This window comes from Pollicipes pollicipes, unplaced genomic scaffold (genome assembly GCF_011947565.3).
Source record: "Pollicipes pollicipes isolate AB1234 unplaced genomic scaffold, Ppol_2.1 Scaffold_1600;HRSCAF=1878_pilon_pilon_pilon, whole genome shotgun sequence".
NCBI lineage: Eukaryota > Metazoa > Arthropoda > Thecostraca > Pollicipedomorpha > Pollicipedidae > Pollicipes > Pollicipes pollicipes.
The window spans coordinates 22,166,276-22,184,856 of NW_023595962.1; the positions used below are offsets into that span (position 1 = coordinate 22,166,276).

General features: G+C 49.1%; 1 protein-coding gene across 1 annotated transcript; it reads right to left on the reverse strand.

Moving 5' to 3' along the window:
* Positions 1–1,919: 1,919 nt before the first annotated feature.
* Positions 1,920–16,990, reverse strand: LOC119091388 (uncharacterized). Its single transcript, XM_037214160.1, has 4 exons — positions 16,922–16,990; positions 9,022–9,230; positions 7,261–7,429; positions 1,920–3,624 (listed from the first exon to the last, which is right to left on the reverse strand). The coding sequence occupies exons 2-4, from the start codon at positions 9,225–9,227 to the stop codon at positions 3,304–3,306; spliced, it is 696 nt and encodes a 231-aa protein (XP_037070055.1). The 5' UTR covers positions 9,228–9,230; positions 16,922–16,990; the 3' UTR covers positions 1,920–3,303.
* Positions 16,991–18,581: the final 1,591 nt, after the last annotated feature.

The following is an 18,581-nucleotide window of genomic DNA, read 5'->3' on the forward strand; positions in this document are numbered from 1 at the left end:
GAGGCAGGTGCGATTATTCCAAATATTAAAAGTGGTAGCTCTGGTCTACGCCACCCACCAGCGTGTTTGCTTTATGCAGCAACGTATTTAGGGGCTGCCAGCATAACACTTTGCCTTTCCGAACCCACCGGCTTTGTCCCGGCCAATGTACAGGGTCATGCTGAAATAAACACAAAAAGCCTTCTCTACTGGTTATTTCTATCACAAAAAGTCACGCATTTTCCAGCGCGTCCATTCAAATCCTTAAGTATAAGCCACCCTCTACCCGCGTAGCCATCACCGTACATACCAGCTACGGTAGGTGGGATAGCGCCTACCGCCTATCTACTGGCGGCTTTAACCTTCCTAAGATTAGTACGCCAAGCGCAGTGTTTATTGCTATTGCTATTGCTATTGGAACGCTCGAATGCTCCTGCATTCCTTCCTTCTAATGCCCTAAGGCCTAAATGCATATAAGTATCTCAAAAGAAGCATTCAGCGCTTTCCACTCACCATCAAACACTTGTATTTCAACTCTCCAAACATGACATGACAAGTGAGTGTGTACTCACCCAATGAGACATTCGTGCAGCTAAGCCCACATATCTCTTCCACATAAATTGAAATGCCACCGAGCTTTTCGTGGGTTATAAGCACGCCTTCATATTTTGTCATCGGCTACCCTGGACAAGGTGGCGTGAGAGCGCACATTGAGCCACGTGCGGCCTGGACGAACAGTGCCACCGTCCGAGCCCAGCGTTATTACTTTTGACCCCGGCAGAGTAATGTCACTCGCTCGCTTCCTGTGTGCGGTCGTTGCTTCAGCCGGTCGACACTTGCCGTTTTTAGCCGCGTAGAACGAAGAGTGGTGTCAGTTTGTAGACCGTGGCTGATACCGGCAATGTAGAAGGATGATGCTTTTCCATAGAAACACGTTTTCGAGGGCAGAAAAAATATTTACATCGCGGGGCAAAAACACAGGTGAAAACGACAGGACGTCGTCTACCTAAATTTCGACATAGCTGTGGCGGCCGTTGGTAAGTCGCACTTGGCGAAGGGCACATTCGCCATGGTCCCGTCTCACAAACCAGCACGCCCGCATTCCCACGAGTCGGCTACAGCGTTTGCGCTCTTTTTGGCCAAGGTGCATTCACACTCAAGGCATGTGCTTCCTAAGGCATGAAATTCATGACGCACGCAATGTGCGCGTGAATAAATGTTTACAGCTAACATTCGAGGCGGACACGTGAAACCAAATAGATTGGGAAAGTGTGATGTGGCTACTAAACGCTACTAAAGGAATTTCGTGGTCTGCAGCGCGTAAATCGGATTCGCATCGAGCCCTTTCAGCTGAGCGCCCGCTCCTCCCCCCCCCCCCCCCTCCCCTCCCCCCGGCATCGGCAATTTCCTGCACACGCCCGGGCGTGTGGTCTCGGAATCGCAGCGCGTTCAAAACATTACAACGGTCACCTTCTGACTGTTGTAATGTTTTGACTGTTGTAACAGTCACCGTGGGACTGTTCGCCCGACAAATCGCCGATAAATATCGAAGTGGGCGCGCGCGTGTTGCTCGGCAGTTTGCCGGGGGCTGAATGCCGGCCAGTGGCGTGATTTGAAAGCCTGCTGCTTGGTCACCTGCTTTGTTCTCAGGCGTTCAGGCAACCTGTCTGGGGCTATGAGTTACCGCTCCAGCGAACGGGAATGTTACCGTGCCGTAGCAGCGGTTGTCGTACTTTCATTATCTTATGCTTGCGTTTGCTTCGTGTTTAACGGCAATTGGTTTTTAGAACAAATTGTTGTGTTACCGTTGTAACTGCTCTGCATTATGATTCCGTTAGCTGCTCTCTTTCAATAGTGTTTTTTTTTGTGGACCGCAGAACGCGAGTAAGTGTGATTAGAGGCAGAGACCATTTATTAAAATAATAATATGAACCCCGCTGGTGCTAAGAAAATGTCAAGTCTACGCATGCTAACAACGACCTGGGTCATCAGCTGCTCAATGTCCGTCTCTTATATACTTCCAAACAATGACGCTAGAGGTCGCACTGTGCTTTCCACCGAACAGTGACGCACGCCATAAGAAACAAAGACGTGTGTTCTAGGCTTAACAAGGTATCGTTATTCACTAATGTCACTGCAGTCACATAGGTCCTACAAATTGAAAGCCTGACAATCAAATCAGCGCGAGCTTGAAGTAACACACATAATGATTTACGCACACAAAAGCAGTCATGGATATACAAGGAGTGAAACGACGCCTCAACGCAAAGCAAACACCAATGATATCGCAGATTATGTGTGTATGTGTGAATATTACTTTGTGATAAGGTGAGCGAAGCATATCGCCAACACAACCGATGGCGTACTCAATAGCGCACCGGCCATAGTCTTTAGCTGTGCCACGGGCTCATGTTTTCGCGTGAAACCGCTGCGCCGACAGTGCTTGCACGGCCGTGAACCGAACACCGTACAGACTGCACGGCCGTGAACCGAACACCGCACAGACTGTACTGCCGTGAACCGAACACCGCACAGGCTGTACTGCCGTGAATCGAACACCGTACAGACCGCACTGCCGTGGATCGAACACACCACAGACTGTACTGCCGTGAACCGAACACCGCACAGACTGCACTGCCATGAACCTAACACCGCACGGACTGTACTGCCGTGAACCGAACACCACACAGACTGTACTGCCGTGAACCGAACACCGCACAGGCTGTACTGCCGTGAACCGAACACCGCACAGGCTGTACTGCCGTGAATCGAACACCGTACAGACCGCACTGCCGTGGATCGAACACCACACAGACTGTACTGCCGTGAACCGAACACCACACAGACTGCACTGCCGTGAACCGAACACCGCACAGATTGCACTGCCGTAAATCAAGCACCGCACAGACTGTGCTGTCGTGAACCGAACACCGCACAGACCGCACGGCCGTGAACCGAACACCGCACAGACTGTACTGCTGTGAACCGAACACCGCACAGACTGTACGGTCGTGAACCGAACACCGCATAGACTGCACGGCCGTAAATCGAGCACCGCACACACTGCACTGCCGTGAATCGAACACCGCACAGACTGTACTGCCGTGAACCGAACACCGCACACACTGCACTGCCGTGAATCGAACACCGCACAGACTGCACGGCCGTGAATCGAACACCGCACAGACTGCACGGTCGTGAACCGAACACCGCATAAACTGCACTGCCGTGAACCGCGCATTGCCGTTAAACGAATGCACAGCCGCTCAGGGGATTCATCAGGCACCGACCCCGAATCGCGGTCCGCATCCAGGCGGACCACCATCACGCATCCAGACGGTCGGCACCACCCTGCCCGGCGCACCCTGCTACATGGGCGCCTGGTCGCGCTGCCGGTAAACCTCGAACAACGGGCGGCAGCTCTCCGCCCTTGGCTGCGATATAGGACGGGTCACGTGAGTGGCCGACCTTGACCTGACCGAGGTCACGGTCGGGACCGATATTGAAGACGGGGTCACGGGTTGTGTTGAGGCTGCTGCAGCGGCGTTTCCAACACCTGCGCAGGAAGTTTTCCAGTACGTCGTACAGTGTCATGGCCGAGGCGCCCAGCAGCAAACCCAGGTTGCCGCCGATGTCAGACATCATCTGGAAAAAAAACGCAGTGATTTCACGGGACTCCTGCCGTGACGGGCAATCACAGGAAGCTGCGACCACGTGACCATGGCGCGCAACAAATGTCGCGCGCTTTGTTACTGATGATTTTGATTTTGCACCCGGCTGGGTTTGTAAACTCCCAGGGTGCTGTGGACGACGCACGCTGACTGTGTGGCACTCTCGAGGTAGTCTCGTGCTGTTGTGGGTGGGGAGCGGGGCTAATGTGGTCGGTGGGGGCAGACTTATGGGTGGGTGGGCAGGGACAGACTGTGACACGCTGAATGTAGCTCTCGTACTGTTGTGGGTGGGAAGGGGCTAATATGGTCGGTTGCTGCGCTGCGCAGCTGCCCAGCTGCCGCCGGTGTTCTGCATCGCTGGCTGCCGGTATCACGCCTGAACACATGAGCGGAGCATCGCTGGCTGCCGGTAGCACGCCTGAACAAATGGGCGGAGCATCGCTGGCTGCCGGTAGCACGCCTGAACACATGGGCGGATGTATCATGAGGAGCCCATTGGTTGGCATACGGGACGGATGATGTTGAGCACATGGCTCGGCACGCCATGACGTCAGCACGCCCAACATCAACTCACACGTGTGAGCCACAGAGCTAGAATGCAGGGGGTGGCCGGGGTATTTAAGGCCCGGAAAGTCCGGTCAGGCACCATGAACGGCTGCCTTCCGGTAATAGTCCATGCGCCATTAAGCACGGTGTCGCATCTCGACCGTCTAGCTGGTGGTAGTATTTGGATGGGACATGAACGGAAACAGATGCACCGAATAAAGTTAACCGTCCTTATTCCCGAGGTATGCTGGGAAGTGATTCCACGCAACCGACCAGCGAGGACAGGAAGAACATTGGCCAGGACCCGCTAGATTTCGACCCAGAAACCCCCGTCTTCCTTAAAGGGAATGTTTCACATTTGATGATGCTACATCAATTGTAGGATATGATGAAATATGCTCACTTATAACACTTGGTAAATTGGAAGTGGAAAAGACAGCTCTGGAAAATACAATTTCTCTGGTTAGTAATTATGCTCCTGAGCAGACACGGTTTGATTACGTCAACGTATCTTGCACGATGTTGATTGAGAGCCAGTTGACTGCCATTTTATCTGAAGATCGTGCTCACGAATGACAGATATGGACAACTCGACAATGATAAGCATGAACGACTCCAGGACTCGGTCTTGATTCCCCAAGGCTAAAGGAATGGCAGGATTTTAGTGACGCCTCATGACATCGTGAATTTCTGGGTGAACTTGAAACAGTCTCCCCGAAAAAGTCTGCACGTCCTAACGGGCGTGTACCTCAGCAACAGGATGGGCTTAGCACTTAAAAAGAACATGGCTGTGAACTGAACCGAATTATCTTCAAAATGGCTGTTTCTGCTCAAAAGCCCATGCAAATGCGGATGAGTCGCTTCAAAGGGAGTGTTCCACTAAAAACAGAATGTTTTGAATGGAAATAACCATCTTGAAGATCATTCGGTGCAATTTACAACACTGCCCTTCTTAAGACCTACGCCCTTGTAGTTTCTAAGCTATACGCCCGCGAAGATGTGCAGGCCTTCTCGGGGAGACTATTCCAAGGACACCCAGGTATCTATGACGTCATAATAACGTCCTTCAAATCCTACCATTTTTTTGGTCATGCTTCGATCAGGGCTAAGAAAATGTAATTGTCGAATCGTGCATATCTGGCTTCGTAGGTATTATTGTTATGAATAAGGACCGTAGGTTGCCTCTCAATTGATGTCGTGTATGGTGAGATGTAATGAAACAATTAGGTGTAGAGCATATTCAATTAATCAAACATTTGTGTTGTCTACAGCAGACTTTTCCACGTAAAATATGCCAATAGTTATAAATCGGCCTATTTCATAATAACTGTTGCTGGCTGCAATATCTTTAAAATTGGAAACTTCCTTTAAATAATCCACACAAACTTCATGCATTTGATGCCTCAACATATTCATTCCCAACATACACTCATCACTCATCTCGGTTATGCTCTGTTCTTGTAAAGTAGTCTTCCACGTCGATTTTTTCGTGGCGGTTTTGCATGATGAAGCAACAACTGTGGGCGTGGTGCTCCGTGGTGCTCCGTGGTTAACAGCAATTGCGTGTTTGCCCTGCTCTATTTCTCGCGCATTTCCGGACATGTATGGCTTTCAATGCCTGGAATTTCCTGATGTTCCGAACGGCGGCGCCAGCGTGAAGAGCCGGGAACTCCGGCTCATTCTTGCCCACAACAGCACTTGCCCGATGATAGTTTTTCCGTGGTTGGGGAACGGCTTCTATGTCCCGCTTTCCACTCGATGCCCTCACTCGTCGAATGTGGAGCACTCCCTTACATCACTTCGTGACCCACAATACCGCGCGCGGCTATGTGGTCCGGCGGTCTGCAGTGGCCATGTCTAAATTTCTGTTTCTACATTTGTATGTGGTTTTAAACTGGCCCAGCGATTTTCAAGATAATTCCCTGATGTTCACAGCGGGTCATTTCGCGCCGCCTAATTGGAAATGGCTCAGAGCTGTAAGCCGTTGTAGAAAAGTCGCAATAACCTCGTTTTCGGAAGAGTCGTTTGTGTTTGTGTGACGAAAGGGAAAGCAAATGTGACCATTGTTTGTTCGTGTGTGCAGCACAAATCGGCACAAATCGCCGTATCAACAGACAGCTGTTGGCTATAACAGTTTCGGTCGCAAAGCACGTTTTGTGATACATCAAACAAACATCTGCGCAGCTCAGCAAGCTATGACTGAAATGAGCCTTAAAATGGAATGGTTCAGAAAAGCGCGATAACCGAGAATGCAGTGCAGGTAAAGTAAAGCCATGCTATCACGGAGAAGTATAAAAGAAGCCACGGGAAGCGCCAAAATACGCGGACATGACGATTGTTGGTTGGCTTTCGCGGATGAATTAACAAGCCACCGTGAGACGAACTGAAGTACAAGTGAGTCAGACCGCTCTCTACTGAGGCAGTTCTGACACGGCCAGTCTGGCAGCGACTCTGACGTCATAAGAACGTTCCATGACGTTGTCAAACGGTGCCTAGCGGGTATAACATTCAATAAACGGTGAAGTTATGTTTAAAGCAGCATTTTGGACTTACCAAAATAATATTTAGTATCTTGGCAAAGTTATTAAAGCTTACCAAAGTTACCAATGAGCTTTTCACGATACTCGATGTTTACCTCAATACCTTCGAATGCGTAATGCTCCCTTTGACTCTGGGACTAGGACGCAATCAGGATTTGCTTTTTATAAGGGAACGCGACACTCGTCATGTCCTTACGTGGAGCGCCAGGGACCGCATTTGCTATATTAACGCTCAGGGGCCATGAGGCAACCGAGATTCGAAGCCGAGCTCTCCACGTGGGACAACCGAGATTCGAAGCCGAGCTCCCCACGTGGGACAATCGAGATTCGAAGCCGAGCTCTCCACGTGAGACAACTGAGCCGAGATTCGAAACCGAGCTCCTCACGTGGGGCAATCGCGATTCGAAGCCGAGCCCGCCACGTGGGACAAGCGTGATTTAAGGCCGAGCTCCCCACGTGGAACAGTCAGGGTTTGAACACACATGGGACCAACTTCCTCCCCGCTCCTGAGTGTGTCTCCTCACCTGCTGTGAGTCATAGGCGACGGACTGGCGGGAGACGTATAAACCCTCCGAGATGCTGAGTGCTACCCACGTGGCGTTCTTTTTGTGGTTCAGCCGGTCCGCCATCGAGAGGGTGATGGTCTCCTTGTAGCACTGCTCGACGCATCGTTCTTTGCAGACGTCCTCGATCCTGCCAGGCATCGATAACACTTACGTCTTAAACTGCAAAAACCGGATGGCCATACAGCTGGACCGTCTTCATCAGCTGACTGAATACGAAGCATGTCTGATAGATATGTAGGGCCACGCATCTGCCCCCTCTCCGTCAGCTAGCTCAGAACGAAGCATGTCTGATAGATATGTAGGACCATGCATCTGGCCCCTCTCCGTCAGCTAGCTCAATGCGAAGCATATCTGATAAGTATGCAGGACAGTGTATGTGACAAGTAAGACCTTCACCCCGTCGAAGCGCCTGCTCCATTCAGCTCGAGTTCAGGCGGTGACATGCACCGTGAGGTCCCGCATTACAAATTCCTCCAGAGCGGACGGCGGTGCTCGGGTACCGAATAGCAGCCCATCGAGAATCCTGCGAACTGTAAGTGAGCCCGCGCACGCCATCCTCCACTGAGACGCCTTCCGGTGCTAGCGTGAGCGACAGCGCCCCAGTGCAGAGTCAGCCGTCAACATAAAGTATGACGCCGCGAGTTGACGCTAAGAAAGAAACAACAGGGGCACTTCACCGTCCCGCGCGCCGAGCGGCGGCGGGTAGACGCTACGAAAGTACAACAGAGGCACTTCAACGTCCCGCACGCCGAGCGGCGGCGGGCGGGCAGAGTGTGGTAACCATAACAGCTTAGGAAAACGACATGTGCATACATGAACATACGTGCAAACGTGCGACGCCGCAATCGGTGAACGTGCACCGAGCGCACGTGGCCAGAGACCTGTGTATTCTTGGGAGTTCCTGTGATAAGCATGTGTGTTACAACGGACCAATTAGATATATTTTGACTCTCATTGAGCGAGTGAGGCGGACATGTGTTTATTTATTTGTCAAGACGTGAACAGCTCACAGCGGAATCAGCTGACTGCACTACAGCGTGACCGCGCAGCTTCCTCCGACGCCCTGACATGGTCAGGGAGTCACTGGACTTGTCAGCTGACTCCAATACAGCGTATCAGCGCAGCACCCTCCGACGCCCTAACGAGGCCAGGGCTTAGGTCCTTGAAATATTTTTCGGCATGGAAATACGGGATAATGCGAGGATCCCGTCAGTTCATATTCTTGTCATCTGGCCTGAGTATACCTGACACAACAGTCAAGGTCACGGGACCCTGTTAATCTTTACTTCTGGCGACTTCAGAGTGTAAACATGATATTTGGGAGTGGACCTGCGGTCCCAACGCCGCGGCACCGCCTTCAGCGGCGTTAGCGACACCGGAAATAATCTGTTTTGGTAGGCTGCCCACCATCGAGATGAGCCCAATATTCACAACTGCCATGCAATTAATCATCGTTGACGCTATGACGTACAACGTCATTACATCTCCACCGTTATCGCCAGGTCTCACCAGAGGTAAGAGAAGGAGGAAAAATGTACCAGATGTGCCGTTCTCTAAAAAGCGTTAACAAAGTCACGTTGTCCAAAAATGTTGGAATGAAAAAGAAAAACAAAATGCTACTATCTACAACCTTTAGCCTCAGTCCCTACTCGCGTCGCTGCATTCTCTCACTCGAATCGAATGAAAAGAAAGAAATTGATTGTTGGTAAGAGTTCTCACCTCTTAAGCGCCATATAGTACTTGTTTCCCGTCAGTTGGTCTCCGCTGTACTGCCAGACGATGTGGATGCGGGAGAACATGCGGGTGTAGTTGAAGAGCGCCTGGTAGTCCTCGGACGTGCCGCAGACGGGCAGCTGGAGGGGCATCCAGGGCAGCCGGCAGCCGGGGCCCAGTTCACCCAGCGTCCGGAACAAGCACGAGCGCATGCACTGCCGGCGGAGCCGGCCGCGAGTTAGAGGGAGCCACAGGGAGCTTAACACACGACCATTGCCCCCCCCCCCCCCCTCCCCTCCTCGTCCTCCAGCCGAGTGCTTGGCTTAAAAGGGACTGTTCCACTTTTATATGGGATTTTGATCCGAAATAGCCATCTTGAAGACCTGACGGTGCTCTTCACAATCCTGCCCTTTTTAAGATCTAAGCCCCTCTAGTTTCTAAGCTACACGTCCGCGAAAATGGTGAAAGGTATATCGGGGAGAGCATTTTAAATTGACCTTAGCATTCATGACGTTATAATAACGTCATGATATGTATATATATATATATATATATATATATATATATAAACTATATTTTTGACGAGGACACATGAACGTCATGACAAAAAAAACTGTCGAGGCTTTCATATGTGGCGTTCGTGAGTGCCATTTCCCGATATCGCGGCCGTCAATTGGCTCTTAATCAATATTGTGCAAGGTACGATGACGTAATCAAATCACGACGCATTGAAGGGAACATGTGCTAAACAGAGAGTTGTGCTGTCTGGAACAGCATTCTTCACTTAAAGAGTACACCAATAGTTTAAAGTGAGCTCGTCAAGAGCGGTCGATGCGGTCCCCCGCCCCCCCCCCCCCCCCCCACCCCCTAAGGTGCTCGGGGGTTATCTCTTCGCTTTGTCATGTGATCCGGTTCCAAATTTCGGTAGCCTACGGGACATTTGTTGCGCGGGCTTTGACATCAAAACAGTGTCTCTGGCATTTAGTTTCCCGAGCAGTGTTAGTTTGTAGTTCTCATACAGTTCTGAGGGCCAGTTCACGGCGGTTTACTGCGGACGCGGGCGGCAGACTGCATCCAACGAGTCTGCCGGTCACTGCGGACGCGGGCGGCAGACTGCATCCAACGAATCTGCCGGTCACTGCGCGCGCGGGCGGCAGACCGCACCCAACGAATCTGCCGGTCACTGCGGGCGCGGGCGGCAGACCGCATCCAACGAGTCTTCCGGACACTGCGGGCGCGGGCGGCAGACCGCATCCAACGAATCTGCCGGTCACTGCGGGCGCGGGCGGCAGACTGCATCCAACGAATCTGCCGGTCACTGCGGGCGCGGGCGGCAGACCGCATCCAACGAGTCTGCCGGTCACTGCGGGCACGGGCGGCAGACCGCATCCAACGAATCTGCCGGTCACTGCGGGCGCGGGCGGCAGACCGCATCCAACGAATCTGCCGGTCACTGCGGGCACGGGCGGCAGACCGCATCCAACGAATCTGCCGGTCGCGGGCTACGGACCGACACTGTCACATTAACATATCCCAACGTGTGACATATGCTCGAAACAGACAATGCTAAAAATTCAATAAGGATTATGTCTGTGTAAGTTTTATGACGCAATGTGCCATTGTTTTGTAAATATGTGAGCTGAAAGTGTGTTCAGCATGTAAAGCTGAAATGTTCGTTATTTGGGATAAATAGCCTTTGGTTTGTAAGCTGTTAAGTGTATTTGCGAGGACCATTGTCAACATACATAATACTGTAGTAAGAGCCTTATTCCTCGAAGAAAATCCAGAAGAACGGAGATAAAGATGCGTTGATTTTTCGGCAACATGCCATCATCGAAACAATAGCTGGAAGTGCTGACTGAGCCAAATATTGTCATGTGCTGGTGGTTTGGCCTTTTCTGATGGTGTTTTTGCACATTTACCGGTGAGTTAAAAACGTTGACTTGAACGCACACTCTCGGCTGCAGCGCCATTGTTAAGCTATCCCATCGCAGGTCTTGTTTTCGGTAATAAGAAGGAATAATTTAAAACTCCTGGAATTTTGTAGCATAAACCGTAATTTCCGATCCTCTTAATCCCTGCCTTGCTTTATCCGGAATCCTTGTGACACCCCGCTCGTCCGGACAGGCTGCCTGCGTCAGCCACAAGTAGGCCGGGAGCCCTCCTGGAGGGGGAACCCCGACCGGACGCCCAGCACACGCTTATAGCGGTCCCTGCGCGGGCTAAGGCTAGGCGGTTCACCCCCTCCCCCCTCCTCCCCCCCCCCTCCCTCAGGTGCATGTTGATCTTTCCCACCGTTTTCCATTCTCCTTCATCCTACAGCCCTGAAATGATAATTTCTGGCCAAAAGGGCTCTATTCCAAACAACCAATCGTGTTTCAACCTTACATAACTGGCATTACAATTGAGCCAATTGGCTGCCGTTATTGCTGGAAATCGCTCTCACGAAGTCGAAATATGAACGATCCGACAATTACATTTGTCTTGACGTTGATTGCCGTATGGCCAGTGGAATGACAGGATTTGATTGCAGTTACTATGAGGTTTTGGATGCCTGGGTTCAGTTCGGTTCAAAACCCCATACAAACGTGCAACATTTCCTTTAACGTTTCTTAACCTTTATCTCCTGGTAAACTGGTAGACCATTATTTCAACGTAAGAGTTAATGGCCTCTCAAGTTTCAATGTTCTCCATCACATGCCAAAGCGTTGGTCGCGCCTTTTCAACCCTCGCCCTGATCCGTCGTGTTTCATAACGCGGACCGATAAGGGGCTAATGTGATACCCCTGCCGTCCCCAAACTACTCAGGATAGAGGTTGACAGAAAACGCCAGTAGATTGGACGTGGTCAGGTCTTGCGATTGGTAATTGCTGTTATTTTGTAGGTCAATAATTAACCGCATTACGTCAGGTGAAAGGTTTAATTTGGAAGAAAATTACACTTGTTTAGTTCTACACGATGACATCTTCGAGACCATGCTTCGTAGTGACACGGAACCTAGACAGGCGTGTTTCTCGTATAATGTTAAATATAACTGTATATAGTTTTAGCCCTATAGTTATATGATGTGATATTTGTAATGCGCTGTAACGCATCGATCAGTAAAACGGCGTGACCGAAGATTGACACGCCCCACGTTGGCAGGATGAAGAGAGCACCCCACCCCTGTGTTCCTTTCGCTTATTGTTATACCAGATGTTTGGTACTATGCAAGTAATACAAGCAAGGTACAAGCAAGTAAGCACTATGCAAGTAATACATTTCGTTTGCTCTGCTTTTTCTAGCGTGTGTGTTCCGTAATGTTTGCAACACACTTATGTGCCAAACCGTGTATATGATAATTGCCACGAAAGCTTGAAACGCACTGCGTAGAAAAAAATATATCCAAACATGGTGCTATTTTCCCGAGAATTCAATGAAACGTTACACTACAGCTTTTATTTCGTCGCTGGGGCATCACATGATCGATGTGATTCTCGGGTTCGGATTTCAACCAACCAACTTCTCTGTAACATGCCCTTGCCCGCTGCGCTCATCACAAACGTTCTTTTATTCACACTGGCAGAGGTGCTCACGGGAGTTGCCATGACGACGGTGGCTGCGCTGCAAAGACGCGTAGTGCTGTGACAAGACGTTGACAGCATAATTTGGACACGATAATAATCAAAAACTGATATTCTCAGTATAGCTTAACAGTCATGCAGTGGCAATACCGAGTGTCATTTTATTAAACATAACTAGTTTTGAGGTTTCACTAGAGTATATTTTTGAAACATGCCCCATATCTACACCCTTTGGGCGGGTGTAGATACCACGTCATTTAGATTTCAATTGCTAATATAGCTAGATACACAAAATTTACAGCATTGAGTAGCACTTTTGATGAAGTCATTTGTGTCAAATTTCTAGGTCTTAGTTGGTGAACTTCAGGTCAAACAATGTGAAATTCGAAATCGGTGCCTAAGGTACCATTAGGCCTCCTCACCCAACTAGCTTTAAATTAGGTACATTTTCTTAGCAAAAATCCCTCGTGTTCATATCATGTCAGTAATCTTATGCGGCCTAAAGAACGCCAAAATGACCAAGCCCCCTCCATCTCATTTGTGTTTATTAAGTTACAATCAGCGTTCAATAACTACCCCCGGTGTTCCTCAGAGCGAGAGGCTGATGACGGTAGTTTTAGGTTAGTTATCTCCCTCACTTTTACGAATTCTAACTAAGCTTCTGTTGACGTCCATGCTATCAAAGAATTATAACTGGGAGTAAAACTGCCAACAAAAAAGCGCACCAGTAAAACGCTGCTTGGTTTTGCCTTTATCTGAACTTGATATATGACTCACATGCAATGGAATCAGTTTTACTCCTGATGTAATTCATTAAACTTGTCTAATTATCGAGGGAAGCATCTTAAAGCTGCATCCCTACGTCTTGGTCGTCCCATCAGCTTCACAGGTTTCTACAAATCGTCATCGCTGACGGGTATGGCCTGCCCTTCGCTTCCTGCATACCAATGGCCTTGCCTGCACCCGAGCTCGTGTTAAATATAAGCTAAATTTCCTCATAACATATATATATATATATATATATATATATATATATATATATATATATATATATATATATATATATGTATATGTGTATATGTCGCATGTTATATACACACACACACACACACACACACACACATATATATATATATATATATATATATATATATATATATATATATATGCATATATGCTATGAGGAATGCATGTGTATATATGCATAGCTGACCGACAAGTCACAGCAAAACATCATCACCTCTGAACATAAGCCTTGCTTGAAAACCAAGGCGTTTTGGCATTTAATGGCGTCACGTTATTTTGAGGAGGTAACGTCACTTTGTCATTGCCCAGTATCATTTTGCTCTTCAGATGCATTACGACGGCCGTTTGAGAAGAATATGACGCTTCACTAAAACGAAATGACGGTACGTCAGGACACAAACGACAGCAAAAATTAATTTGGGCCAAAGGGAGAATCTGTATAGATATTGTGGCAATGCGCAATATGAGCTTACTCTCTAAATAAGCAATCGCGACCTCGCTTCACAGGGCCAGGCGTTCAAAAGATATTTAAATGCGCTACTTAATTTCATATTTCTGGCCACCTTTCCTCCGGTGTCATCGGGAGGGCGCGATCACCGGCGCCGCACGGCCCCTAGTAAATGGTACGTCCAGCAACATGACTGGCCGGGGGGAAGTTGACTTCCCCCCCCCCCTCACTGGCATCTCCATCTTCCAAGACGCTGTATGAACCAAGCAAAAATGTCGTTTTAAACGTCTCATCAAATCATGAAGAATACACACCAAATTTCCTGATGTAGGTCAAATATGAGGTCACCAGAAATCACGAAAAGCCAAAAATGGGCGCTCAGATAGATGTGGTTAAAACCTGTTATCACATCAAAATGGGTGTCGGGGACACGGAAAACAGCGTTAAGACCAATAAAAGCGCTAAGACCGTAAGGCCATTTCTGACCGTAAGGCCATTTCCGGACCATTTCTGCTTCCCAGCAAGGGTTAAGTCAGATCAGGTTGCCGTTCGAAATGGGTCTACCAGTAGCCTGCAAGAGCGATTCTTTTCTTCACAATGCGCTTTTAAGTTTGTTTGATCAGGTGCAATTATTATTTATATTTTAGACACAAAAACGTATTTTAGGATGACCTAAAGGTGATTTGAGGTCGACATATGTCAAACTTATAACCATCCGAGCGAGAAGAGATTCAAGCGCTAACTTGGTCTATGTAACCAGTGCAATGCGTTCACCGTGGTCAGAAAAAGTGTGTTGTACTTCCACAGGTTCTCAAAATCGCATAGCGATTGTGCACGTGATACATGGTCCCTTCGACGCTGGACGAGGTAGTTGTAACAAAGTGAGAACAGCTACGGTGATGCATTAAATAAGACGTCATCAGCTTCACGGAACCAATAAGGAGGTGGTTACACGTGTCGCACTCGTTCATCTAGACTCTTCGCTGCTGGCAACACGGGTCATTGGCCTTGTATCACGTTATTTGGCATTGTATGTTCTCACATGACCTTTCGTGACCTCATTGCACTTTTTAATATCACAACATGCTTTTATCGGATCGTTCAAACTATACGTCGCCCAAAATTACTTAACGATGCCGCATATTTTGAGCTCAGCATGTGTTTTGCAGGGGGCAGCCAGACAGACAAGTCACGACCTGACCAAGGTCATGTGCTTTGCGGTCGTGTAACAGTTTTGCATGCGCGCAAGTACTCCTCATATATAAAGTACTCCCAGTAAAGTAAAGTGGTACTCTTCATACACCTCACAAACAAATGCCAAAACTACATAAAATGAGTACAATCTTGAATTAGTTACGAAAAACAGCAAAGGCTCACCTGACTTCAGGCCAATGAACTCCTATTTCTGAAAATCGGAAATGAGTAAACTGTAGTGGCTGTCATGCTCTCACGTCATAACAAGTTTTAACGATGGCAAATGACCCGCAAATGCGTTATGCGTGGTCAAAGATTTTATGGGCTGACCTCTTTGATATGACCCGGGCTAGTGATCTTGGTTATGAGGCTGACCTCTTTGATATGACCCGGGCAACTGATCTTGGTTATAAGGCTGACCTCTTTGATATGACCCGGGCTACTGATCTTGGTTATGAGGCTGACCTCTTTGATATGACCCGGGCAACTGATCTTGGTTATGAGGCTGACCTCTTTGATATGACCCGGGCTACTGATCTTGGTTATGAGGCTGACCTCTTTGATATGACCCGGGCTACTGATCCTGGTTATGAGGCTGACCTCTTTGGTATGACCCGGGTTACTGATCTTGGTTATGAAGCCGACCTCTTTGATACCACACGGGTTGCTGATCTTGGTTGATCAAAACTTCAAACTGGCACGAGGCATGTCAAATTGATAGATGAAGAGGTGCTGAGAATTTTGTTTTGGTGCAAGCCTCCATTTTGGCCGGTGCTTAAACGGCCTTAAACGGCCTTAAACGGGTAGAGTCAACTACCCCCGGCTGGGCACGGGTCAGCCCTCTTTCTAATAGTGGGGGTGATACACCCCTCTAAGGTTCTTTGAGGACACCTCTCCGGCAGGTCGTGCGATCTAACTTATACTTTCAGTAGACTAAAGGGCATCTGTTGCTCGTGTTTTGACATCAACAGTGTAATCCTTATTAATTTCGTTTCGGAGCAGCGGTGTTTTTTTAGAAACACTTCACGACGATCTACGGCCTGAGCGGGAGTTCAAACGGCAACCGAGGATGACGCGGAGCGCTCGCTGCGGGACGAGATTGTTACGTCAGGGAACCATGTGTCATAAATCTACGCCCAAAAGCTATGAAAATGGACACCAATTTGTTCGGAGTTGAACAAAAAACGTCTGCTTAAATTGCATGCTACCGCAAGGCAAAGTCTGCGATGTAAGACGTTGTAAGGTTGAAAACTGTGCGACGCTCTGGAAAATTCGACCGTTGGCCAGCCATAATGGGATCAGTTATTGATCTGACGACATCAAAACCGGCCCCAATCGCGATATCTCGTTTTGATAAGTTCAGTAGTGTTTAGCTAAACTTCATCTTAATTTGCTTGCAAACAAACGCCATGGGGGTCAATCTTCTGCTCAGGCGTGTTATGAAAAACAGAAAATCAGGCCGAGGGTTAGTTGGTCATGTCATTGTTGTTGCGTTGCGACCACTTGTCAGAAAGCCTGTGAGCCCCATGCCGCCGAACACACAGCATGGCTATCATACACCTCACCTCACTGCTTCACGCCTCACCTCACTGCCTCACACCTCACCTCGCTGCATCACACCTCACCTCACTGCCTCACGCCTCACCCCACTGCTTCACACCTCACCTCCACTCACATTAGGCCTTGAGTAGTTTCTGTCTTGACTACATGGTCGACTGGCTGTTGGCAGCGTCACCTCCAACGTTCTCTTCACCTTGAAGTTTTGCTCCTTTCCCACCTCCAGCTGGGCCTTCGGCGGTGCCCATACGTGCTCCCAGTCTGCAGACAGACGCCCGGCGCATCATTGAGCATGTTAACATGTCAACAAAACGTTTATGCACATTGGACTCTGTTCTGGTCACGCACGTTGCAGTTTCAGTCGGTAAGGGTGGCAGTTTTAACAGTTTTGAGCTTTATGCACTAACGGCTGTAAAAGATGGTTGCAAGGCAGACGACAATTTCTCAGAGAGAGAGAGAGAGAGAGAGAGAGAGAGGAGAGAGAGAGAGAGAGAGAAAGAAGAGAGAGAGAGAGAGAGAGAGATAATCCGAGAGAGAATCGATCGTAGAGAGAGAGAGAGAGAGGAGAGAGATAGAGAGAGAGAGAGAGAGATAGATAGATAGAAGAGAGAGAGAGATTAGAGGAGAGAGAGAGAGAGAGAGAGAAGAGAGAGAGAGAGGAGAGAGAGAGAGAGAGAGAGAAGAGAGAGAGAGAGAGAGAGGAGAGAGAGAGGAGAGAGAGAGAGAGAGAGAAGAGAGAGAGGAGAGAGAGAGAGAGAAAGAAGAGAGAGAGAGAGAGAGAGAGAGAGAGAAGAGAGAGAGAGAGAGAGAGAGAGAGAGAGAGAGAGAGAGAGAGAGAAGAGAAAGATAGAGAGAGAGATAGGAGAGAGAGAGAGAGAGAGAGAGAGAGAAGAGAGAGAGAAGAGAGAGAGATAGGAGAGAAGAGAGAGAGGAGAGAGAGAGTGAGATAAGAGAAGAGAGAGAGAGGAGAGAAGAGGAGAGAGAGAGGAGAGAGAGAGAGAAGAGAGAGAGAGAGAGAGAGAGAGAGAGAGAGAGAGAGAGAGAGAAGGCAGAAAGAGAGACAACCATCTTCTCTCCCTTCGCTCCCGCTCTCTCTCTCTCTCTCCTCTCTCTCTCTCTCTCTCTCTCTCCCTTCTCTCTCTCTCTCTCTCTCTCTCTCTCTCTCCTTCTCTCTCTCTCTCTCTCTTTCTCTCCCTCTATCTCTCTTCTGTCTCTCCCTCTCCCACAGTGCACTACCATATCGATGTAGTGATCCCCGGCGAAGGTTACCGACAAACCCATGTCATGGTCGACGTGTGAGGGCACTACGATACCCATGTAATGATGCAATAATTCCCTGGCCATGTGCAGCAGCATACCTATGCAACGTTCGATGGACGAGCGCAGCACCATACCCATGAAATGATCGATGGCCGAGTGCACGAAGATGTTCCAGTGGTGACGACCGCATCGCTGGCAGTGTTGTTTTCGCAGTGACAGCCAGAGCCCTTTCTGCACACCCTCGGCCGCTTCGTCATCGAACCTGACCGTGTGACACTGGCCACCGTAGTGGTAGAGGGCGCTGGTGACGTCAGAGGCGGCTGGAAGAGTGACGTCACACGGTGTTGTACTTGATTGATGCGGCGCCGTTGCCCAAGGTAAATCGGGGAACGATGCCATCACACGCAGTGGGGGAAATGTTAATGTGACGGATTGCGTTAGCATTGATTGCACCATACTTAGTTCTAGCACTTTTGAGCCCATGTGTCCGCGTGGCGTGCGCCCGCAGAGTTGAAAGC